Below are 26,537 nucleotides of genomic sequence, written 5' to 3'. Positions count from 1 at the left end.
GGTCAGTATTGTTATCGGTTTTTTTGGCCATCATGAAAACCGATAAAATAATGCCTGGATTTTGCCGGCATTTACCGGCGCACAAGTGATCACATCATCAAACTGCGTCGTGAAGTCTGTAAACAAGGAGTGTAGCTGCAGTAACAAGTTTGCTGTGCCTGACTAACAATATATCTGTGGTTTGGAATTATTTCCAAGCCCACATATATCGGTATTGGTATCGGGTGATATCGTAATCGGAAATTGAGAGTTGGAAAATATCAGCATATCAGTTATTGGCAAAAAGCCAATATCGGACATCCCTAAAATCAAATCTTGCTTTGTTTTGAAACACCTCTGTGTTGTTTTTATATGCTAGAAGACATATCATGATAGATTAAGCAGTCAAAGCCATATTGGAGCATTTTTTACCTGGAAACTACAGTGTATCGAATCCTTGCTACTGTGTAACGCACAACAATTTCATAGGTTTTTAGCGAAGTTGTAGGGGAGCTGGTGTGCTCGAGCTGCAGTGAAGCAACATTGCTGAGTTATATCTAAGCCATATTAAGATTAGACGGGATTATTTTCATGGAAAAAGAAACTTCTAAATAATTAACTTTCATACACAGAGATGAGTTTTTAGGGGTTTAGTCTATGATATAGAAGAACTTTAAATATCATTATTATATTTAAATTCTTTTGAGCACAATTCAGGACTATCTGAACTCTTTTTCTATCATCAGATCAGTGAAAACATGTTGAAATCATCGAATTCACTAATAATTGCAGAATTTCTTTTGTTTGTTAAAGAAACCATTTCAATTTAAAGTTTACAGTGTTTCTCTTCTCTATTTTAAAATGAGGAAAATGTAATTGTCCTTTGTGTCTCTGCCGTTTAGGGACAGATGCAAATATGTTTTTGTCTGTACATAATTATGCAGACAGTTAGGTGGGAAAAAACAACACAATATGCACGTACTGCTAATAAAATAGAACAAAACAACCCAATGACACGATGCAGACGATTCTCTGCAAACTGGAAATGTGTGGGTCGAAGCTGCAGCTATTAACGCCTACTCTCCTTACAACGCACAACCTGTTTGGCATCGAAAGTAATTCAATCCAACAGCAGCATGCTAATTATGCTAAATGCATTAGTTCATTCTGAAACATTTGTTACATGAATTCCCTCTAAGTGGAAAACAATTCTTACATTAGTCCTTTCTTCGCTCCGTAAGGTGGCGTATCCTTAGGGTGCCACTCACAGGGGGAAACTCTGCAGCACTGGATAGACTGTCTGAAGAACAAGGGCAAGAAGGTGGAGCGCTGGCACACGTTGACCAACGAGCTGCCCGGATCCACGCTGCAGGAATGAACTGAGCCTCGTCCACTGTACAGACGCTGCAGGGACTGAAGCCTGAAGACTCGGGATGAGAGACGCTTCATCGCATGCTCCCAAGATTCTCTGCATGACTGTGACGGGTTCATATCCTACTCAGTTTGTGTCATAAATGAGTTCACTATCCATACCAACATACCCAAAGGGGCCACATTTTGGAGATCGAAGCTCTAAATTTGGATCCAGCCAATACAAATCTTGGAAACTGTGAGAATTTTTTAATTAATATTCATTTATGCCCCTTTTTTTTCTGAAACGCTCCTTGTGCTGCTCCAAACTGGACAGACTTTAATCAGCAAAAAAATTGGAATGATCTAGATATGTATGATGAGGGGAAAGATTTCAAATTAACGTCACGTCGTCCCTCTTGTCAGGTTTTCTTATTAAATTCAGCCTGTCATTTCCATTAACTACTGACATTAAAGGTCCACAGTAATGACCATCTTCACAGCACATACCTCTCCCTTGCAATAATGTTTTGCCGAATGCTTCCGAAGACTTCCAAGTGGTCTTAATGCTGTCAGACGTTGGATCTGATTGTCACTGGATCGCCTGCGCAACCTGATCAGATAACTTGGTTCTTCCATGTCGATGGTTTGTGTGAGTTATTTGCATGTTTCGGTGTCGATGGAGCAAACTTAAAAGCCTGCAGGAGGAGATGTTCCTCATCTTGTTGTTTCCAATCCTCCTGAGGCGTGTTGCTCTGATTAACTAGAGAGAAATGATGTTTTATTTAAAGGGTAACACTTTTTTTTATGTTGTTCACAGTTGTTTGATGTGTCAGCTCTGATATCAGTTTCTTGTTGACGACACCTTGATGTTGACCTAATTTTCACAATTTTTAAATTTGAAGACGGTGACGAACTTAACGGAAAAGTTTTGTGGAGCGCTGTGCATGGTCGTACTACAGTCATCAGCCTATGTTAAATATCTAAATTACAACTATGAATGGTGTGTAGAGCACAGTGTCGTCTCTTCATGGCTGCTGCTGCTGCTTTGTTGGATTGCATTTACCAAGCTGCAGGTTTTTATCCATGCTCGGTCTCATGTGGTGAACGAGGCATGCCGAGAATACCAGTGGTGTTCATATGTAAATATCGATGGTGTTTCTCTTGCTTTGGATGTTTGTCTTTTGGAAAGTGTGCATGATTGTTTGTGGGTTTTTTTCATAAAACATTCGTAATGAATTGCTGTGTGTGCTCCTGGGTTGTTGTTTTTTTTTTCTCAAAACTGGTCCTTCCAAAGCGGCCTCTTTGAATCTCTGATGCTTCCAACTCAACTCAGTGGCAAACCAGTAAAGCCAACACTGCCACCTAGTCCTGCACATCTGCAGCTGCAGCCTCCTGTCTGGCTGAGCAGATGTGATCCACCAAATGTTTTCCAGAGGTTACAGAGGTGGAACATGGGAGAGTAAATCAACAGTTGACCTGCAATTCTGTCATTACCCACTACTGTTTACAAAAAAAATATTCGCTTAAGGTTTGTGACGTCCAAATGATGATGATTGAGTGAATAACAGCTGTAGCTACATCGTTAAACTGAATGGCTCCTGAATTTATTGCATTAAGATGTTTTGCTTTGAAGGCCATGTTTTTGAATTAATGTGGTTTTAATCCCTCCTTTCAAATATTCAGTGCTTAAAGCAGCTATAGACAAGATCAAACAACGGTGCAAAAACAAGTTGATAATCATTATTTACTGTTTAAATGTCCCAAACATCCCCAGAATGTGTCTTTCAACTTTTCAGCTCAAAATACAACAAAAATGGTTCATTTTACCATGGCTAAATAATGTTTGACTTTTCTCCTGTTCTTAATGGAATGATTCAGTATCTGTAGCTTTAAAAGCAGCTGACCCGCTGCTGTGCCTTCAGGAAGAAGACTCTCTCTGTATCTGTGACCAGCACCACAGAGCAAACGTCACATCGCAGCCGAAACAGGCGTGGATGGGTGTGAGAGCAGGACTTTGAGCAATCATTTTACATGAAAATATAACCTAATTCAGACCACAGCCATTATTTTAAACTCATGCTTGGTGAATTTGTCAGATAGTGTTGGGCACTTTAGCTTGGTAGAGCAGCAGCTTGGCCTTGAAGTGCATGCTGGTTCACATGTTGTCTTAATGGGCTGCGTTTCAGTCACTGCTTTGCACTTGTTCTATTGTCTGACAACAGAAACAGAAAAATGCATTAATAAGAACAGCTTTAGTGGGAATTCATGAAGCCCAACAGGTAACAAGAAAACAAAGTGACTCACCCATTCTATGTTTATTGGTATGGTTTATGGTCTGAATATCCCTCAGTTTTACAGTTTTCCACAGACTTCTGACCTGTTAGAGCCCATCTATCCGTCATACATGTACTTTTATAACAAAATATTTAACCCTCCTGTTGTCTTCATTTATGGGCACCAAAAATATTGTTCCCTTGTCTGAAAAAAATCCAAAAAATTAGCCAAAAAAATCCCCAAGTTTAAAAAAATTTGCAAAATCTTCAAGAAGAAAATTCCAATAATTCCTTAAAAGTTTCCCTGAAAAGTTTTATTTAAAAAACAAAACAAAACAAACAAAAAAAAAAACAATCCCCAAATTTGGCAAGACATAAAAATTTTAAAAATAAAAAAATTAAAATTGTAAATATTTTCAAAAAATGAATAAAATTCTTCCCAAAAAATCCTAAAAATATCTAAAGTGATTCCATATGTATCAGTAAAAGTTCTAATATTTTCTTTAAGAAGATTCAGAAAAAAATCTACCAAAATCCAGCGAATTTTGCTTGGTAGATTTTTTTCTGAATATTCTTAAAAAAAACATTTTTTTTTAACATTTCTTTTTTTCTACCAAAATATGTTCAAACAATTTCCCAAAAATGTTGAAAATGGGGAAGTTTTCACTGTGAAAATTTTTTTTTTCCCCACATTTTCAAACTTTAAAACGGGTCAATTTTGACCCGCAGGACGACACGAGGGTCAAGGACTGTTTGTTCTCTCCATGCAGATGTCTATCATTTACTTCCCTGGTTACTTACATTTAGATCTTTTGCCAAATATGATGCAAAATTCTCCATAAGACTTATTCTGTAGAGGTCTATTCATTTCTCATTTATCGTTTCATTCTGTCCTTATTATACTATTCCACCGGTTTCAGCGAAATCTGTTGAATCTTTCTCTGGTTCCACTGGACAGGGAGGTCAGAGGTCAGCGTTTTCATTAACACTGCTGCTCAGCATCCCAGCAGCATCATGCTGTGATTCTCACCACTAGCAGAGTCACGAGCGTCCAGACAGAAGCTCAGTCCGGACTTTAGATAGAAGATGAGGAGGCTCAGGAAAAACACGTTAAGCTGTTTGCAGCCGTGCAGTTTCTGATTATTGAGCAGTTTCTCCTGCATCCAGGGTGGGAAAGGAGCTCTTTGTGAAATGAGATAAGGCTGCTACTGTTTCATCTTAGTCACTGTTTGTTCCTGACTGGACTCAAACATCAGCTGCACCGCTGGATGTCTGTCCTTTGCAGATTCTGTCACTGAGGAAATGCACTGTTTATGTTCATACCAAATGCTAATAGCACAGCTGCTTATAACACTTGAATCAGTAAAACCAATTTTAACTGTAGTAAACAATTAAAAGAAATGTATAGAATTAGAATCAGCTAATGTAGAAATTGGGAAAAACATGAAACAAGTGGATTTTAAGTGAGTCTAATGTAATAAAATTTTAAAAGAGAGTTTTAAATTTTTTATTGCAGGTGGTCAGACTGTGGCTCATATTAAGATATAAAGACGCTACTGGGGCCTCATATAAACCTTATAACAATCAAATAAAAATTTAAATGTTTAAATCACCTCTAGAGATGGAAACCTGAAGGCCCTCTTCTGTTAAATCCCTTGAGATTTAAGTAATTTTGAAACACTTTATATAAACACAGATACAGAAATGCGGCAACACTGCAGGTCCGAACGTAATAAACACACAAATGAGTATTTGTAAATGAATAAAAGAAAACTGGATGGCTGATTGTATGGTCAAAATTGAGATTATTGTGGGAAAATAAATCTTGAGTCGCTACTTGAGGACAGTAAACCTTCACTTTGATGCCGGTTTTAATCTGCATCCAGTGATGAACTCTCCAGGATCCAGTGTTCACTCTGAACTGACAACACGCTGCTCTTTAAATGGTACTTAGAGAAACGAAGTGCCACAATGTGCTGCACAACACAAAAAAAGTCTGCCAGATTGTCCTATAACCATTAAAGCAGTAGTTGTAGGATTAATCTAAAATCCTGGTGGTTTAGCTGATTCCTGTAAAACCACAAATTAAACCCAAACTCCGTCCTCCATGCAGGAAGCAGAGCCAGAGCTTCTGCTGTTTGAGAGAATGGATAATGAGAGCTGCAGTCTGGTGCTCTGACAGGGTTTGGATTTACATAAACACTCACAAAACAGGTGAAAAAATCATTTTAAAATGGTCCCAAATTAGTTCTTTTTCTATTTATTATCCTTTTTCGGCCCAATTATCAGGGTAACAATATTGCGAGAGCATTAAAGATGGTGTAATTTTTACAAATGAGGCGTTGAAAATTAAAAAGAAAATGCAGTTTATGAAGCAGAATAAAGAAAATGAATACGATAATAAAAATAATTGTCATATTCACTAATGATATTTTAATTATGTATGACTCAGCTTATGACATGTGGTCACATATTGTGCAATTAAGTATGATGTGTCCCCCTGATAATACAATCTTTTATGTTTGTCGAGTCAAACTTTTTAGTATTCCCATTAAAAATAGATCATTGTATTTGTATTTTAAGAACAAGTGCACCTTTGTCTGCTATGTAGTGACCACTGATGGTCCGTGTATATTTTGGCAATTGGATTTTCCGTTCTGAAACAGGTATTGAAAAACAAAAAACGAGTGGTTATTTGATTTTCGTTTTAAAATACAAAAATTAAAATTGAAATACAATGCGTGTTTCCTTTCATGATCAAAAAGGGATATACGAAATTTTGAAAATGCTTTGATTTTCATTTTATATTTCGAATAACAAAAAAGTAAAATCAGTAAGAGACAGAAACGAAAAAAGGTCCGTTTTTTCATTTTCTGAGACCGGAAGTGGTCATCAGCAAGTGTGGAGCCAAACAGAGTACAGTGCATAGACAGTTTTTTTTTTCTCGTTAGTTTTCATGGTCAAAATGAGAGATCAGGTGGGCGATCTTAAAATAAATCAATATTGAGTTTTTTATAGAGCGTTAAAGTTTTGCGAAGCCAGGGGGCGGGGCTACTTGATTGACAGTCCGGTCTGGAATGATTGACAGGTCCTATGGAGGAAACAGCAGAGACTGCTCTCTAATTCTGATATAATAACTGTTGGTTTATTTATCGGTGGAGCAGCAGAACATTTTCCACAGACAGTTTTCCTGCCCGTTGGCTTTTTTTTAACCAGTTTTCTGCCTTCGGCTGATTCTACCAGCAGACACTGAAAGGACTCTGATAGTTTGGTAAGTGTTTATTTTCGTATCGGTGCCGCTTTTAATGCACTTTATATGCAGCTTTAGTGTCAGATAGAATGTGTGCCATGCACTCCAGATGTTGGTGGAGTTTATTTCTGTGTGTGTTGACCAGAGAAGAAAGTTAACATCCCGTAAATGTTAGTTTTAATGTTAGCGATGCTAACCGAGCTAGCTGCTCAGTCTTAGCCTGATTAAAGCTAACGTAGCATTAAGCTAACGATGTTTGTGTTGAGTTTCATGTAAACAGCTGAAGTGTGTTGTGTCAGTGTAGTGTGGTACATTTAGTTGATAAAACTGTTCATGGAGACGCTGGTTCACATTAATGTAACGTTTAGAAAACCTAAATGTGATTCAAACAGTCAGGTTAAGGTTCTGTGTTGTCAGTAGTCCTGAATATCTGCTGAGTTTCTGAAGATAAACTGGAGAAAACAGTAAATCTACTCTCTAGTCGTTAACATTGTTTAATGACTGATTCACATGTTGTAGTACATCTTCGTGCAGATTAGAAAAATAACCTCCAAGAATATAACCAAAGTAATGATGAACACTACAGTTATTACATTTAAATTACAGCACAGATAATCTGGATAATAAAATCCTCTCCCCTAAAGCTAATGTGACTACAGGCCTTTCTGTCTTTCAGTGCTTGGAAAACTATATGAAATAGGAAATCTTTCCAGGGATACTTTAAAATGAACCTCTACTGTTGATGCTGATACTGTGACGTCTGTCTTCATCTCAGGTGTCTCATATTCACTGTGAGGATCTTCTGAGTGAAGCCAGCAGAAGGAAAACCTCATCTGGATGTGAAGAAGGAGACTGAATGGACAACATCCTCGGTGAACCATTTCCTGTTTCGCTTTTCACTTACTAAAAAAACGTCATAGTGTAGCATGTCGTCCAAAAAACGTCATAGTATAGCCTTTAGTCCACAAAACATTATGTCCCAGCTGTCTGAAGTAGGTGAGGAGCAACACAAAAACAGTCCAAACACTGGTTTCCAGAAGGTTAGATGAGTATTTATTTGAAAGAGTGAGTTTACAACAACACAACATGTGAGGGGGTTAAAAGCAAATGGGTGTTAGTAAAATAAAAATAAACAGAACTAAAAGTGAACTTCATGTTGACATTGATGGGCATTCCAACCAGGAACAAAGTAAAAGATAATCAATACAAAAAAAATATCTCTTCCTGTTAACCTCTTAAAACCCAAACACACATCTACCAACCACTGGAACAGATCTCCAAAGTTCTGCCGGGCCAGCTCAGCTTCCCCTCAGAAGAAGTGCCGCCACCTGCCAGATGAAGGAGCCTTTTGAGAGGCAGCTGGCATCGTGATTGGACTGTACTTTGGTCTGTTCCAATCCAGCTTCAGCTCCAGAGACGGCAGGCAGGACGAGTCAACGGAGGCCGGGTGGACGAAGGCATGCAGCTGAGTACAATCCAGAAAACAACAGAGGAGGAGTGCAGGGCCAGAACAAGCAGAGTAGCATCGTATGTCTCTTAGAAAACATCATAGTATAGCCTTTGCTGTGAAAAAACGCCATCATATACATCGTAGATTGTAGAAATAACAAGTCAAAGGAAAGAGACATACATTGTAGAATTGTAGTAATTGTGGGCTTACTGATTTACTGATTATCAGTATTTTATTTTTTACTGATTTACGGTAATAAATCAATTTAAAAATGGTGCTACTTTGGCTCTGAGCCTTTAGCTGTGATTGCTCTGTCTTCTGGAGTGATTTGATTGGTTATACGTCATGAATAAAACTCCTTTAACTTAACATCTGTAAACAAAACAAAAACGTATCAACAAAGTCTTATGTTAGAGTTTGTGTTCTTCTAAGTTTAACTCCAAGATTTTAAATACTTTCATTTACTGCAAATGAATATCTACTCCAAATGTCTCACTAATAATCATTATCAGCCTTAAAAACCCACAAAACACCCCTCTGTACTCGACCACACTTAGTACAGTGTGGTTCCCCCTTCTATAAATCTGCTTGGAATCGTCCACTTCCTGTTTGTCAAAGTGGCCTTCTACCTGGACAGGTTTTGTTGGAGCTCATGCAACAAACATTTTGGGTAACTTCACTTTAATATGGATGGATGACACTGAATTAGAGTCTGTTTTAATGAGACTGAGTTAAGATGTGTAGCTCTGTCATTAAATAGTAAATTATTTCTCAGAATTCACAGAGAAAAGTCTGAAATGTTTGCTAGGTTAGCGTCCCACATGTTCTTTGGCTCAGCTAAAGCTAACTCTCTCCAACTTCTGGATCTGCTGGAGTTGCTTGTTAAAATATCTTGCTGTAGGTGCTGAAGCTCAGAAAGTCTGAGATGTTGGTTCAAAACTAGCTCATTCTCAAGTCTTATCTAAACTGTCCTCTTTTGTTTGAACTTTCCCTAAACTTAGGAGTTAATGACAGAGCAGCACATCCAGACTCAGTCTCATTTATGTAGAGATTAAACTTCAGTATCATTCATTGATGTTAAAGTGCAGTTTTTCAAATGTTTGTTGCACATGCTCCCGACCAAAGCAGTCCAGGTGGAAGACGATGTGAAGAGAAAGCTCCAGAGGATGAATATCACACATTTACGTTGTAAATAAATGTCCTTTAATTAGACATTGTCATGCAAAAGTTGGATTTCCCTTTAATGATGTTCAAATCTTTGTTGAGTGTTTTGTTGATGTTGATTTCTAAATATTTTTTGACACTCGGCCCCAAAGATTAAAACCTTTTACGGCTCACAAGCTGCAACAATTCACACATTATCAACTATCTTTCTGACTAAACTAAGATGAAAAGTGAAAAACTGCTGATTCCTGCATCATGAATGTAAATCTTTTTGGTTTTTATGACAGTAAACTGAATATACTTGGGTTTGACATTTTATAAACCAAAACAAGAAATGAATTACTGGAGAAAACAATCAACAGATTAATGGACAAAGAAAATGTGTTTTGGCTGAATTACTCCAACATTACAAGATACATACAATTTTAATTCAATTTTATTTATATTTTGCCAATTACAGGTCAAACTGTCTCAAGACGCTTTATTTTTATAGTAAGAAATTTAAACCTCTTGACTAATCCAATTTATAATTTGGTTTTTAAGAGAGTAATGGACAATTAAAATAACTTTCTCCACTAAAACTAATAAACATGAGGTAAAATAGAAGGAACAGTTTTAAATACTGCAGTCCCACAACGACAAGAATAAAGTTTCTCAACAAAAACTAAATCTGCTGATGGATTTTTTTTCGACATAGTATACTATGGCGTTTTTTGCGCCAAAATTCATGATGATTTTTTTTTTTCAAAGAAAACCTTTCTGGAGTATTTTTCACGGCCTACTTTACATTATTTCATTATATGGCACCTTTTTACAACATGTTGAAAAATTGCATTTTTTTCCGACATAGTATACTATGGCGTTTTTCTGCGCCAAAATTCGTGATGATTTTTTTTCAAAGAAAACCTTTCTGGAGTGTTTTTCACACCCTCCTTTACATTATTTCATCATATGGCACGTTTTTACAACATGCTGAAAAATCGAATTTTTTTTTCGAAATAGTATACTATGGCCTTTTTTTGCGCCAAAATTCATTTTTTTTTCAAAGAAAACCTTACCGTAGTGTTTTTCACGGCCTCCTTTACATTATTTCATCATATGGCACGTTTTTACAACATGTTGAAAAATCGCATTTTTTTTCGACATAGTATACTATGGCGTTTTTTGCGCCAAAATTCATGATGGTTTTTTTTTTTCAAAGAAAACTTTTTTGGAGTGTTTTTCATGGCCTCCTTTACATTATTTCATCATATGGCATGTTTTCACAACATGTTGAAAAATGACATTTTTCGACATAGTATACTATGACGTTTTTTTGCGCCAAAATTCATGATGATTTTTTTTTCAAAGTTAACCTTACCGTAGTGTTTTTCACAGCCTCCTTTACATTATTTCATCATATGGCACGTTTTTACAACATGTTGAAAAATCGCATTTTTTTTCGATGGCGTTTTTTTGCGCCAAAATTCATGATGATTTTTTTTTTTCAAAGAAAACTTTTCTGGAATGTTTTTCATGGCCTCCTTTACATTATTTCATCATATGGCATGTTTTCACAACATGTTGAAAAAAGGCCTTTTTTCGACACAGTATACTATGCCGTTTTTTTGCGCCAAAATTCATAATATTTTTTCAAAGAAAACCTTACCATAGTGTTTTTCACGGCCTGCTTTGCATTATTTCATCATATGTCACGTTTTTACAACATGTTGAAAAATCACATTTTTTTTTCGACATAGTATACTATGGCGTTTTTTTTGCGCCAAAAGTCATGGTGATTCTTTTTTCAACGAAAACTTTTCTGGAGTTTTTTTCATGGCCTCCTTTACATTATTTCATCATATGGCACGTTTTTACAACATGTTGAAAAATCACATTTTTTTTTCGACACAGTATACTATGGCGTTTTTTTGCGCCAAAATTCATGATGTTTTTTTTTTCAAAGAAAACTTTTCTGGAGTGTTTTTCATGGCCTCCTTTACATTATTTCATCATATGGCATGTTTTCACAACATGTTGAAAAATGACATTTTTCGACATAGTATACTATGGCGTTTTTTTGCGCCAAAATTTGTGATTTTTTTTTCAAAGTTAACCTTTCTGTAGTGGTTTTTACGGCCTCCTTTACATTATTTCATCATATGGCACGTTTTTACAACATGTTGAAAAATCGCATTTTTTTTCGACATAGTATACAATGGCATTTTTTTGCGCCAAAATTCATGGTGATTCTTTTTTCAACGAAAACTTTTCTGGAGTGTTTTTCATGGCCTCCTTTACATTATTTCATCATATGGCACGTTTTTACAACATGTTGAAAAATCGCATTTTTTTCCAACATAGTATACTATGGCGTTTTTTGCGCCAAAATTCATGATGGTTTTTTTTTTTTTCAAAGAAAACTTTTCTGGAGTGTTTTTCATGGCCTCCTTTACATCATTTCATCATATGGCACGTTTTTACAACATGTTGAAAAATCGCATTTTTTTGTCGACATAGTATACTATGGCTTTTTTTGCGCCAAAATTCATGATTATTTTTTTTTTCAAAGAAAACCTTTCTGGAGTTTTTTTCATGGCCTGCTTTACATTATTTTATCATATGGCACGTTTTTAGAACATGTTGAAAAATTGCATTTTTTTTCGACAGTATACTATGGCGTTTTTTTGCGCCAAGATTCATTTTTTTTTCAAAGAAAACCTTACCGTAGTGTTTTTCACGGCCTCCTTTACATTATTTCATCATATGGCACGTTTTTACAACATGTTGAAAAATCGCATTTTTTTTCGAAATAGTATACTATGGCGTTTTTTTGCGCCAAAATTCATGATGATTTTTTTTTTCAAAGAAAACCTTACCGTAGTGTTTTTCGCGGCCTCCTTTACAATATTTCATCATATGGCACGCTTTTACAACATGTTGAAAAATCGAATTTTTTTTCGACATAGTATACTATGGCGTTTTTTGCACCAAAATTCATGATGATTATTTTTTAAAGAAAAACTTACCATAGTGTTTTTCACGGCCTGCTTTGCATTATTTCATCATATGGCACGTTTTTACATGTTGAAAAATGACATATTTCGACATAGTATACTGTGGCGTTTTTTTTGCGCCAAAATTCATGGTGATTTTTTTTTCAAAGAAAACCTTTCTGGAGTGCTTTTCACAGCCTGCTTTACATTATTTCATCATATGGCATGTTTTCACAACATGTTGAAAAAAGGCCTTTTTTTGACACAGTATACAATGGCGTTTTTTTTGCGCCAAAATTCATATTGTTTCAAAGAAAACCTTACCATAGTGTTTTTCACGGCCTGCTTTGCATTATTTCATCATATGGCACGTTTTTACATGTTGAAAAATCGCATTTTTTTTTCGACATAGTATACTATGGCGTTTTTTTTTTTTTGCGCCAAAATTCATGGTGATTCTTTTTTCAACGAAAACTTTTCTGGAGTGTTTTTCATGGCCTCCTTTACATTATTTCATCATATGGCACGTTTTTACATGTTGAAAAATCGCATTTTTTTCCAACATAGTATACTATGGCGTTTTTTTGCGCCAAAATTCATGATGGTTTTTTTTTTTCAAAGAAAACTTTTTTGGAGTGTTTTTCATGGCCTCCTTTACATTATTTCATCATATGGCATGTTTTCACAACATGTTGAAAAATGACATTTTTCGACAGTATATTATGACGTTTTTTTGCGCCAAAATTCATGATGATTTTTTTTTCAAAGTTAACCTTTCTGTAGTGGTTTTTACGGCCTCCTTTACATTATTTCATCATATGGCACGTTTTTACAACATGTTGAAAAATCGCATTTTTTTTCGACATAGTATACTATGGCGTTTTTTTGCGCCAAAATTCATGATGGGTTTTTTTTTCAAAGAAAACTTTTCTGGAATGTTTTTCATGGCCTCCTTTACATTATTTCATCATATGGCATGTTTTCACAACGTGTTGAAAAAAGGCCTTTTTTCGACACAGTATAGTATGGCGTTTTTTTGCACCAAAATTCATGATATTTTTTCAAAGAAAACCTTACCATAGTGTTTTTCACGGCCTGCTTTGCATTATTTCATCATATGTCACGTTTTTAGAACATGTTGAAAAATTGCATTTTTTTTCGACATAGTATACTATGGCGTTTTTTTTTGCGCCAAAATTCACGATGTTTTTTTTTTTTTCCAAAGAAAACTTTTCTGGAGTGTTTTTCATGGCCTCCTTTACATTATTTCATCATATGGCATGTTTTCACAACATGTTGAAAAAAGGCCTTTTTTCGACAGTATACTATGGCGTTTTTTTGTGCCAAAATTCATGATATTTTTTCAAAGAAAACTTTACCATAGTGTTTTTCACGGTCTGCTTTGCATTATTTCATCATATGTCACGTTTTTAGAACATGTTGAAAAATGACATTTTTCGACACAGTATACTATGGCGTTTTTTTGCGCCAAAATTCATGATGATTTTTTTTTCAAAGTTAACCTTTCTGTAGTGTTTTTCACAGCCTACTTTACATTATTTCATCATATGGCACGTTTTTACAGCATGTTCAAAAATCTCATTTTTTTTTCGACAGTATGTCGTCCAAAATGTGACAAAAATGTCATACTTTAGTATGTCATCCAAGATATGATCAAAACGTCATAGTTTAGAATGTCGTCCAGAATGTGACAAAAACATCATAGTTTAGTATGTCGTCCAAAATGTGGACAAAAATGTCATAGTTTCGTATGTTGTCCAAAATAGGACAAAAATGTCATAGTTTAGTATGTCGCCCAAAATATGACAAAAACATCATAGTTTAGTATATCGTCCAAAATGTGACAAAAACGTCATAGTTTAGTATGTCATCCAAAATATCACTAAAACGTCATAGTTTAGCATGTCGTCCAAAATGTCACAAAATTGTCATCCAAAATGTCACAAAAAATGTCATAGTTTAGTACATCGTCCAAAATATGGAAAAACACGTCATAGTTTAATGTCTTCCAAAATGTGACAAAAACGTCATAGTTTAATGTGAGTAGATAGGACACGCCCCTTTGCTGCGTGCTACGACAAGGCTAAGCTAGTGGGGGCAAAGTTTCAGTGAACTTCATGTTGACATTGATGAACATTCCAACCAGGAACAAAGTAAAAGATAATCAATAGGAAAAAAAAACTCTTCCTGTTCACCTCTTAAAAACCCCAAAACACACCGCAGTAGCACCCTAAACTAAAACTGCCAATGGGTTCCCTGTTTTCCTTTCTGAATAATTCAACAGTCCCTCTCTATCTCCCTACACATCCACCAACCACTGGAACACATCTCCAAAGTTCTGCCGGGCCAGCTCAGCTTCCCCTCAGAAGAAGTGCCGCCACCTGCCAGATGAAGGAGCCTTTTGAGAGGCAGCTGGCATCGTGATTGGACTGTACTTTGGTCTGTTCCAATCCAGCTTCAGCTCCAGAGACGGCAGGCGGGACGAGTCAACGGAGGCTGGATGGACGAAGGCATGCAGCTGAGTACAATCCAGAAAAAAACAGAGGAGGAGTGCAGGGCCAGAATAAACAGTAGCATCGTATGTCTCTTAGAAAACATCATAGTATAGCCTTTGCTGTGAAAAAACGCCATCATATACATCGTATATTGTACAAATAACAAGTCAAAGGAAAGAGACATACATTGTAGAATTGTAGTAATTGTGGGTTGACTGATTTACTGATTATCAGTATTTTATTTTTTACTGATTTACGGTAATAAATCAATTTAAAAATGGCGCTACTTTGGCTCTGAACCTTTATCTACCTGTGATCGCTCTGTCTTCTGGAGTGATTTGATTGGTTATACGTCACGAATAAAACTCCTTTAACTTAACACCTGTAAACAAAACAAAAACGTATCAACAAAGTTTTCTGTTAGAGTTTGTGTTCTTCTAAGTTTAACTCCAAGATTTTAAATACTTTTATTTACTGCAAATGAATATCTACTCCAAATGTCTCACTAATAATCATTATCAGCCTTAAAAACCCACAAAACACCCCTCTATACTCGACCACACTTAGTACAGTCCGGTTCCCCCTTCTATAAATCTGCTTGGAATCTTCCACTTCCTGTTTGTCAAAGTGACCTTCTACCTGGACAGGTTTTGTTGGAGCTCATGGAACAAACATTTTGGGTAACTGCACTTTAATATGGATGGATGACACTGAATTAGATGCTGTTTTAGTGAGACTGAGTTAAGATGTGTAGCTCTGTCATTAAATAGTAAATTATTTCTCAGAATTCACAGAGAAAAGTCTGAAATGTTTGCTAGGTTAGCGTCCCACATGTTCTTTGGCTCAGCTAAAGCTAACTCTCTCCAACTTCTGGATCTCTTGAGTTGCTTGTTGTTAAAATATATTGCTAGAGGTGCTGAAGCTCAGAAAGTCTGAGATGTTTGTTCAGAATAAGCTCATTCTCAAGTCTTATCTGAACTGTCCTCTTTTGTTCTTTCTCTAAACTTAGGAGTTAATGACAGAGCAGCACATCCAGACTCAGTCTCATTTATGTAGAGATTAAACTTCAGTGTCATTCATTGATGTTAAAGTGCAGTTTTTCAAATGTTTGTTGCACATGCTCCAGACCAAACCAGTCCAGGTGGAAGACGATGTGAAGAGAAAGCTCCAGAGGATGAATATCACACATTTACGTTGGAAATAAATGTCCTTTAATTCGACATTGTCATGCAAAAGTTGGATTTCCCTTTAATGATGTTCAAATCTTTGTTGAGTGTTTTGTTGATGTTGGTTTCTAAATGTTTTTTGACACTCGGCCCCAAAGATTAAAACCTTTTACGGCTCACAAGCTGCAACAATTCACACATTATCAACTATCTTTCTGACTAAACTCAGATAAAAAGTGAAAAACTGCCTGATTCCTGCATCATGAATGTAAATCTTTTTGGTTTTTATGACAGTAAACTGAATATATTTGGGTTTGACATTTTATAAACCAAAACAAGAAATGAATTATTGGAGAAAACAATCAACAGATTAATGGACAAAGAAAATGTGTTTTCCAACATATATGGCTGAATTACTCCAACATTACAAGATACATAAAATTTTAATTCAATTTTATTTATATTTTGCCAATTACAGGTCAAATTGTCTCAAGACGCTTTATTTTTATAGTAAGAAAATTAAACCTCTTGACTAATCCAATTTATAATTTGGTTTTTAAGAGATTAATGGACAATCAAAATAATTTTCTCCACTAAAACTAATAAACATGAGGTAAAATAGAAGGAACAGTTTTAAATACTGCAGTCCCACGACGACAAGAATAAAGTTTCTCAACAAAAACTAAATCTGCTTATGGATTCCATTAAAGTCCGAATAAATGATAATAAAGTGTGATACTAAAGGTTTGTGGTGCTAAAAATATCAAAGTAAAGATATCAAGTTGAACATCTGGATGGAGGTTGATAAAAGTTGACCTCCCTTCATTTCTCTGGAGCGACTCCATGGATTTTATGGATGGTGGTTAAAGACCTGCTCTTCTAGTGGTCTTCCTTCTAGTCGCTGTAAAAAGTCAGTCCATCCTGGCCGACTTCAACACCTCCTCATGACAGCTTGTTCTGCCTTCGACCTGGTGGAAACTCCAGAAACTCGGGAAAACCAGTGGAGACTCGAAGAACTCGTGGAGACTCGAAAAACTCGTCGGGCGGGGGAAGGTGTGGTGGGCTGTGGGGGGAGTCAGGGCGGAGAGTAGGCGGGGAGGTGGGTGGTGGCCTCCCCCGCTCCTCCCCCACCCACCTCCCCCCCTACTCTCCGCCCTGACTCCACCCAGACTCCGCCTTGGCTCCACCCATGTGGTCACACAGAAACTACAATGCCAAAGGGAGGACGAATTTATTTCTTTTTATCTGATCTGTAGCTCAGTGAGTTAAGGATTTGCCTATGGAGCTGCAGGTCGCTGGTTCAAGACCAGACACTTCTTAAATTTTCTCAATATCCTGACAAAGACAAAGAAAGAAAACTGCCGCTGGTGGGTCTTGAACCTGCGACCCTCCGCTCTGTAGTCTCTCCTCTTATCCCCCTGAGCTATTCGCTCAGATACAAATTCTTCTTTTTTTTGCGCATTTATCATCTATTTTTTTTCGTTTTCGAGTTTTTTTTTTAACTCGAGTCTCGACTCGACCGTTTTTCTCAGGAGGCTGGACTTTTGCCTTTGTGCTGGAGGGTGGAACCCTCAGTTCCAAGACTTTCCAAAGCCTCCACACCTCCCGAGTCCTCAGGACCTGAGCTTTCACACAGTCTGAGGGCTGAAATTTTCGAAGTCCCACAGTAGTTCTCTGTTAGATTTAACTTTCAGACAGTCCAAGGACTGATATCTTCTAAGCTCTTGAGTAGTTCTCTGTTAGTTTGAACCTTCAGACAGTCTGAGGACTGAAGTTTTAAAGGTTTCTCAGTACTTCTCTGTTAGTTTGAACCTTTAGACAGTCTGAGGACTGAAGTTTTAAAGGTTTCTCAGTACTTCTCTGTTAGTTTGAACCTTTAGACAGTCTGAGGACTGAAGTTTTAAAACTTTCTCAGTACTTCTCTGTTAGTTTGAACTGTCTGGTTAACAGAAGCCTTAAAACTTCTGATGATTAGTCTTGATTTCACATTTAGATCATCCATCTGAGTTATTTTCAGACCTTCACCTGTGGGTTTTTTAGAAATCCTCAACAAACTTTGATTCTCTTCACTGAACAGTAAAGTTTGTGGAGATCAGAAGGTAACATTAGTTTGATCGATGCCTTCAACTACTAGTAGACTTTATCTGGAAAGCAGTTTTCTGAAATGAGTTCTTAGTAAATCTGTCCACAATCAAACCAAGAACATAGAAAGAGGAAATGTTTGAAGAAACAACTTGATGTTTTCATTTCAGACTAGAAAACGCATCAAGACCTTTATCTCTTTTTGCTCTTTTTGATTGTTTTATTGTCTCTTCTGTTTAATTTGATCTTCTAAAGTCTAACTGGTGTCTTTTCAAATGTTTTGTCCTTAGTTTGATTCTTCTTGAATGTTTAGTTTTGCTGTTTTCTCACCTTTTATTCTTTTCTAATGTCTGATATGATTTCCAAATGTTTTGTCTTTTTAATGTTTGTTTTTTTCAAATGTTTTATCAGCTTGTTTGAAAAATTTCCTTTTCTTTCCCAGTGTTTAATTTTTTTGATTAAATCTTTAAGGTTTTTCTTTTTAAATGTTTTACCACCTTTTAATGTTTAATTTTCTTTTTAAATGCTTAATTTTATTTTCTGTTTAATTCCTATTTAAATTTTTATTGTCTTTAAGATTTGTTTCTAATTAAACATTAAATTTTTTAATTAACTGTCTTTTTAAAGGTTTAATAGTCTAATGAAATGTTTTGTATTTTTTAAATGTTTAATATTCTTCTTGTTTAATTGTATGTTTTAAATGTTTCATTATCTAAAGTATTTCATATTTAATGTTTAATATTTTTGTTTAAGAAAACTTTTGTCATAATTACATGTTTTGTATCTTCTGTTTAATTATCTAATTAAATATTTTGTCTGTTTAATATAATTTAATTATATTTAATGTTTAATTTTCTTTTTAAATGTTTTATTGTATTAAATGTTTTTTCCTTTGATTTAATTGCTTTTTTAATTTAGTTTATTTCTTTAATCTTTTTTTCCTGTCAAGATTTTAACCCCAACCTTAAAAATGAAACAAACCCTTAAATCACAATGAAAATACTTCTGTTGTCACAATCATTAGTCAATTATTCAGTTTATCAATTCAACTTTATTTGTTTAGCACCTTTCTCACAAACAACAAAACTAAACAAGCAAAGAGAAAAAACTATGCTAAAACTATGATTAAAACTCAAAAACATTTATTAAAAAAAAAAAAAAAAAAAAAAAAAAAAGACTTAACATGGCAATAAAATATGTTGTGTCCAGGGGATGGAGGGAGTTTATTGAAGTCTTCTTGGGCTCACATGGGAAATCATTTAAAATAGAAACTTGATATTCAGTCTAAGGAAACTGCAGAGCAACAGAAGAACCAACAATATCTCCTGTTTTCTGCTTTAATGAGTCGACTCTTCTTGTGCTTTCAGACCAAAGAACTACAGACTCTTCACAACCTGCTCAAACTCTTGGTACAGGACCTCACCACACGAGTCAAGAAGGTTTCTGCCTCATTTCTACTCTGAAGCTCACCTTCTCCTGCTCAAACTGCTGACAAATGTTTCTGCTGCTCTAAAGTCTGGTCTCCAGAACTTCCGAAAAACACTCAAAGTCTCTTCTGCTGCAGGTTGCTTTGTAGAACTGCTCCAGAAAACCTCACTAAACCACATGGAGGGGCCTCAAGATAGTCGTCCAAATGAAACCATACAAAAACCAAACTAGCACAACCCAAACGCTAAAGTCTCCTGCAGCCTACCAGAGAACCTCTGAGAACAGAGAATCAGGACAGAAACTCTTACCTTCTGGACAACCAACGCTGGTTCACAAACAAGAATACAGAATGTGTCTGACCAAAAACCTCTGAAGACTCACTACAGCCAAGATAAAGACACAACTCAGCTGCACCAAATCCACTAATCACTGCACACATTAGCACCATGTGCTAACTGTGGCTAAAGAACCACCTTTACCAAGACAACTATCCAGTACAAAGCCCTAAAACACACCAAGAAACACATTAAAAACGATTTTACTGCTGGAAGCTGCAAGCCAACGCCTAAAAAACAAACTAAAGCAACGGAACCAAACCCGGTTAGTGGTGAAGAGAAGCAGAGGAAATGTTTGTCTGCAGCTAAATAAAGCAGGAAGACACTGAGCTGCTCAGGTGTTCCTGATAACACCAAGCAGCCACCTGGACAGCCAATAGGAACACAGCTTCCTGGAAGTCCAGAGGGCTGGGTTAGTCAAGGAAATTTAGTTTAAAGTTGAAGCAGAAAGTTAATAAAGAAAGTTGAAAACCACCTTCTGATACCTGAAATCTCTGAGTTTTTACACAAAGGACGCCTGAACATGTCAAACTGGTTCCATAGTAGAACCATCATTGTAAAAACGTCATAGTATGGTGTGTTGCTCAAAAAACATTCTGACCCGGCTGTCTAGGGTCGCCGAGGAGCAACACAAAAACAGGACAAACGCTGGTTTCCAGGCTAGGCGGCTATTTATTTGAAAGAGTAAGTTTAAAACAACACAACATGTGAGCAGAAAAATCACAAAGTCTGTCTTTACTTCAGCTGAAAATATTAGTTTTTGTCTTTTTTATTGACCAAACTTTTCAGGAAGTAGATGAAGAATAATTAAAGCTCTCATGTAGAAGTTCAACTTGTTTTGTATCCTTGTGGAGAGTTTAATCTTAGAGTTTGTCAAGTTGTTGAGTTTTTAGAGTCACATGGATTGTTTTGACATTTAATAACCGAGTCCTGAAATAAAATTACAGTTGTGGATTTCTGTCATTTAGTCTGGACTAAACAAATAACAGCAGCATAAATCTCAAATGTCATTATGAGGAGTCTGGATTGAGGTTTCTCACTTGATAATGATCAAAACATGAAATTTAGGTTGGTTTAAAGGAATATTCCACCTTAAATCTTTGAATGTTGACCTAAAAGGTTGGTTTCAGGAAGTATTCCACCTACAACCTCAAATATAGACCCGAAAGGGTGGTTTAGAAAAAATCCTTCAATGTAGACCAAAAAAGTTAGTATGGAGGAATATTCCACCTGAAATGTAGACCTGAGAAGTTGGTTTGGAAGAATATACCATCCTAAAATCCTCCAATGTCGACCTAAAAGGTGAGTTTAATGGTATATTCCACCTAAAATTCACTACTGTAGACCTTGGAGGTTGGTCTGATGGTATATTCCATCCAACATCTTTGAACATAAATTTAAAAAGTTCAAAGGAATATTCCACCTGAAATCCTTCAATGTAGACCAAAAAAATCTTGGTGTAAAGGAGTATTCCACCTTAAATGTAGACCTAAAGGATGGTTTGGAGTAATATTCTACTCTAAAATCTTCCAATGTAGACCTAAAAGGTTGATCTGATGGTATATTCTACCCAACATCCTGGAACATTTACCTAAAAGGTTTCATTTAATGGTATATTCCCAGAAGAACCCTTGAACATTGGGCTTAATGGTATATTCCACCCAAAATACTTGTACATATACCAAGAAGTCAGTGTAAAGGAAATGTAGACCTAAAAGGATCGTTTAAAGGAATCTTTAAACAATTATTTTCATTATTTAATAATCTGTTATCAGTCAGAACCCTGGCAAACTTATTTTCATCAGTTTTTTTAGTGGAAGTCACAAATAAAGGAGCTCTTGGTTTTTCCCGGCGTTACTGAGTCCAAAGCTGCTGTTTCAACACAGAACATTCACATGGATCCATAAACCTCTCAGCACTCAAACATCCACAGACAGGAGGCCGGCTGGGCCGAGGCTCGGCGACGTCCTCAGACCCACGAGTCGGGGAGTCGCTGAACTTGTTGGTCCGGTTTGAAGGCCTCCGTGTGGTCCAGTAGAAGTCCACGTAGTCGGTGTTGGCTTTGAACAGCAGCGACTGGCCACCATCAGGTGGACCGGCTCGTCCTCGTAGGGCTCCTCCTGTAGCCTTGAGGGAACCACAGGAACATTCAGTAGCTGTTGGAGTTCTTCCTGTCAGGCTCGTGGTAGAACGGCTCTGAAGAATCTTGTACTTGTCTTATCTGGAACAATCTAACAGCCTAAACTGTTAACAGCGGTGTAAAGAAGCAAACACACAGGCATAGATTAGGACTCAAACTAGATTTATTTTAGAAAATGAATCAACTTAGAGGCATTTGTTCACACATGTGGCTGAATAGGAGGCCGTCCAATCAGATTTGAGGTCTTCACTCTGTAGGTTGTTTGTTGGGTGAGACTCTTGGACCTCCATCAGCTGACGTGGATGTTTGATGGTCTTCTCTAGTGCCAGATGATTCATCCATGAATTCAGCAGCTACAGACTGAAATGAAGCTCATGCTGCCGTGATTGAATTCCTGTTCCAGATCAAATGTTCAGAGCTCACCTTGAATGCAGCCGTCTGCTGTCTGATAGTTTTTCTCATTGTAGTCTTCAATAAAGTCTTTTTCCTCATGTCAGGATGTGGTGAGACTCTTTCTCAGTCTCTGCAGACGTCCCTCATTGTGCATCTCCAGAGAAGAAACAGAAAAACTGGTCACTGCTTCAGCATCAAACACTCTCCAGCATTGAGAGTGTTTTAGGAATTAATTCATTGTGTTGTGAACTTTGAAGGAGCAGAAACTTTACAGCTGTCAAAGATATGAGCTCCAATTCTGGATGTTTTAGGAAATGAAGTTCATCAAATGAACACTTGATTTTTGCTGATAACTGTCATTAAATTACTGAGGAAATCTAACATAAAAACCTGTAAACTCTCAGGCAGCTTTTGTTAAAGTTTGTCTATAATTCTATCATCATGTTCTGGAACCAGGACTCTGCAGAAGTTCCTTCAAACAGATACTTGTGTGTTTCTATTTAAGGCCTCAGGTTTGAACGTACAGCAGAGGATTAGAAAAGAGTGATTTTAATATTTAAATCAGTCCAGTAAATGTTTGGCGTAAAAATGATTAAAATTTTGATTTACAGATTTGTGTCAAATAATATTGTAGAGTCTCACTTAAATATATCCAAATGAGTTCAGTGTATTTACATTTTATAGAATATTTGATCTCTTAATCTCAATACTGTAGGGTCTGACCCTAAATATAATAATGATGTAAATTTAAATAAATAACATTGTAGTGCAGAGTCATAAACTTTAATCAGCTAAACTTACATAATAAATATCACTGCACAATCTTAACCTGAACATTGATATTACTGAGGTAAAGTTACATAAATCATGATATTCTAGAGTCTTAACTGGAATATTTCTAACATGAATCTTTTTGTATTGTACTGATAAACAATAACCCGACTTTCAGATAATATTTATTGTCTGTCATCGTGAGACTAAATTCCTCCACATTCTGGAACTTTAACTGCATCACCTGTAGGAATAAATAAAAATAAAATCTGTTCATTTCCACATTATGCCCATTTATTTATTCTTAATATCTCAGACTGAATGGTAGCTGGAAGTAAAAACAAACTCATCTGCTGGACTGAATTTCCCAAAATGGAAACATGGACAGAATTTAACACTCATGTATCCATGGCAACGCTGAAGTTTCTGCTTCTTACCAAAGTTCACAACACAAGTAAAGCTTTTAATGTAAAACTTCAGGGATGACTGCTGACCATAAGTATTCTGATCAATACTTCATGATCAATATCAGGACAGATGTTACAACTCCAGCTGTTGCATTAGACTGCAGTTATTCACAGAGAAATTAAAACCTCACATTCCTCATAAAAACTAGATGGGACTTTTATTAAATAAAGTGTTGGTGAGTAAACCGTGTAAAAAGTGCAAAGCAGCTCCATTAAATCAGGAGATGTGAGATTTCCACAGCATGGATCACCATCTGCTGTGTTGATTCATAGCTGAATGTCAGAATGAACTGAGCTAGAAAAGCTGCTTTGAGCTGCAACATTATGGTCTGACAATCCAACACCATCACAGTTTTCCTCTGGTTGTTTTGCTTCAACATGCTATGAAGTTCAGTTTTTACCTGAATCAATACAGAGATTCTATTTCCAACCAAGACTGGAAGAAAAATTGGAATGTTATGAGGTTATTAATGCAACTAAATCCTTTCAGATGGAAGGATTTACTTCTAAGTTCTAATTCAAGTTTCAGTTGGAGCACATTGCATTCACAAAGAAAAACAGCGAAACCTTCATAGCAACATTTAATAAACCTAAAGCTTCCCTGTTGGCACATTGGTGGAGTTTGTTACTGAGCATCTGAACCTTAAATCCAGTGAGAGGACCATCTTCAGTCCAGGCCAGTCAGAGAACTTCAAGACCTTCCATCAGCTGGACCAGATGTGGCATCATCTCCCTCTGAACATCTGGATGACAGGAGAAAAGACAGAAATCAAACACAGATCACAGAAATACAATTTATTCACTTTCATCATTTTATAAAATTAGCATGAACTTTATTAAAAATTGACATCAGTAACTATCGGTTACAAAACAAACTATCAATTCATTCAGGAACTGTGGGGTTAAACCTAAAAACACAGACCTCAACAGCAGTTTGTTTCAAAGCAGAACACCAGCTGGTTTTCACTAAACAAGCTTTCAGAGCAACAAACAAATGACAGTTTTGTTCTCATTAAGTTCACAGAGTCAGCCAAAATAATGTATACACACATCAGGAAAATAAAAACTTTTATAAATATTTCATTTGTATAAGTACTTCTATACATATAGATTCCTCTTTCTAAGTTTGATCAAATCAGGATAACTCTGTGTCCTGTTGTACGATGTTTTCCCAACAGATGGCGCTACCCTCATGAATGGAGCATCAACAAGTGATGTCTACAACACAACAGAAATGTCTGGAAGCCAGTGGCCACCACTTTGAGCACCTCTTGTAATTGTAGAGGCCAAAGATAACTTTTATTAATCTCGTGATGTCTGAATAAATTTGGTATTGAAATATTTATGCAAGTTTTTCTTTTCCTGATGTGTGTAAACATTATTTTGGCTGACTCTGTATAATGGGTTTCTGACAGGTCACCAGGCAACATCTTTTTATAATAATGACAAACATACCTGCATTCTACAGGAGTGATTTTCCTCATGTGCAGGTAAAGATGTGTGAGGAGCTTAGAGATGACAGGAGCAGGAGTCATCCTCACTAATTCAGCTTCCACCTAGAAACAGAAAGACCACAAACAAACACACTGATATACTCTCAAACGTTCAACCTCACAGTCTCAAAATATCTGTTTAGGAAGTGTTGTGTTCCTAAATTCTGCTGAAAGCATTGACAGACAAGGTTGTGTAAAAAGCAGCCTGTCCTCTGAGCTACTGAGAAATTTTCCTGAACAAAGTTTCTACGTGTAAATCAGCTCAACAAAAACTAAAGCCTCAGTCAGAGATAACAGGTATCGCAAATTATACTGAAAATGAACGGCTTGTGCAGTTCTAAAGTTAAAGTTAGTTTATTTATATAGCACATTTCAACAACAAGGCGATTCACAAGTGCTTCACAAGGACATCTAGATCCAAAAGTAGGATGTTTCATCTCATTTTTAACTACAAATACATGCAATAATAAATAAATACAATGGCTGGTTGTTAGTTTATCCACTATTAATGTCACTTTATATACTGGATTAAACTTGAGCAGTGGAAGAGTGAAGGAATTTAATGAAATTATGGAGATTCAGAGAGGTAATGTTGCGCAATGTTAAGCGCAGTTTTATTCAAACCAGCTGAAAGTTAAACTTCAGTGTTGCTGAACGGGTTTCAGTTAACCTTAAAGTAAAATAACGTTTTTAAAAGCTAAAATACACAGCAGAGATACACAGGTTGAGAAGTTCATTCTAATAATGACGTACAGCTGCTGCAGCAACTAACACAGGTGTTCAGCGGTAAGTTAGCCACCTGTGCTAATTAGCCCGCTAGCTAACTTAGCCGCTTAGCTAGCTAACGCGTCCGGACCAACTGCTCAAACACGGCAAAACACAACTCTTCACAAGTCGCTGACTTAACGTACAACAAAACAACGCTACTGGTTAGAAGTATTTATCTTCTTACCGTGTTTTACTCCAAAAATAAGGTCAACAGCAGCCAGAGACGTTACCAGACGTGCCGACCATAGATATACATAGCAGACTAGATCCGCTAGCGAGCTGTCTTCTGTATCTGTCTATGGTCTGACCCAATCACTGCTCTGTGGCTCCGCCCTCTGAGAATCTTGTTGTCGTTTGGCTACACACCGTGCTGATGACCACTTCCGGTCTCGGAAAATTAAAAAAACGGACTCTTTTTCGTTTCTGTCTCTTATTGATTTTATTTTTTTGTTATTCTAAATATAAAATGAAAATCAAAGCATTTTTAAAATTTCGTGTATCCCTTTTTGATCATGAAAAGGAAAACGCCCTGTA

At 36.4% G+C, this 26,537-nt stretch overlaps 1 protein-coding gene and 2 long non-coding RNA genes across 5 annotated transcripts in view; 2 read left to right on the top strand and 1 right to left on the bottom strand.

Annotated features, from left to right (window-relative positions):
* Window positions 1-3,192, top strand: part of LOC111574354 (double C2-like domain-containing protein alpha) — a 33,802-nt gene extending 30,610 nt beyond the window's left edge. For both annotated transcript variants that reach the window (XM_055004892.1, XM_023278904.3), the window contains exon 11: window positions 1,221-3,192. In XM_055004892.1, the coding sequence (XP_054860867.1) occupies window positions 1,221-1,357 (137 nt within the window). In that variant the 3' untranslated portion in view covers window positions 1,358-3,192. The remainder of the gene's footprint in view (window positions 1-1,220) is intronic.
* A 1,010-nt stretch (window positions 3,193-4,202) lies between these two features.
* Window positions 4,203-10,662, top strand: LOC129347375 (uncharacterized). Its single transcript, XR_008599452.1, has 2 exons — window positions 4,203-6,876; window positions 7,631-10,662. It is a non-coding gene; the product is annotated as an uncharacterized LOC129347375 (long non-coding RNA).
* Window positions 10,663-21,140: 10,478 nt separating this feature from the next.
* On the bottom strand, window positions 21,141-26,312 carry LOC129347345 (uncharacterized). 2 transcript variants are annotated; one of them, XR_008599403.1, is made up of 4 exons: window positions 26,188-26,312; window positions 25,198-25,298; window positions 22,317-24,485; window positions 21,141-22,215 (listed from the first exon to the last, which is right to left on the bottom strand). It is a non-coding gene; the product is annotated as an uncharacterized LOC129347345 (long non-coding RNA). The 2 variants fall into 2 exon arrangements; XR_008599402.1 differs by lacking the exon at window positions 21,141-22,215 and having other exon boundaries at window positions 22,257-24,485.
* Window positions 26,313-26,537: the final 225 nt, after the last annotated feature.

The sequence above is a fragment of the Amphiprion ocellaris genome, chromosome 18, assembly GCF_022539595.1.
Source record: "Amphiprion ocellaris isolate individual 3 ecotype Okinawa chromosome 18, ASM2253959v1, whole genome shotgun sequence".
Classification (NCBI taxonomy): Eukaryota; Metazoa; Chordata; class Actinopteri; family Pomacentridae; genus Amphiprion; species Amphiprion ocellaris.
Note: the sequence above shows the minus strand (reverse complement) of the source record. Positions and strands in the feature narration are given on the sequence as shown.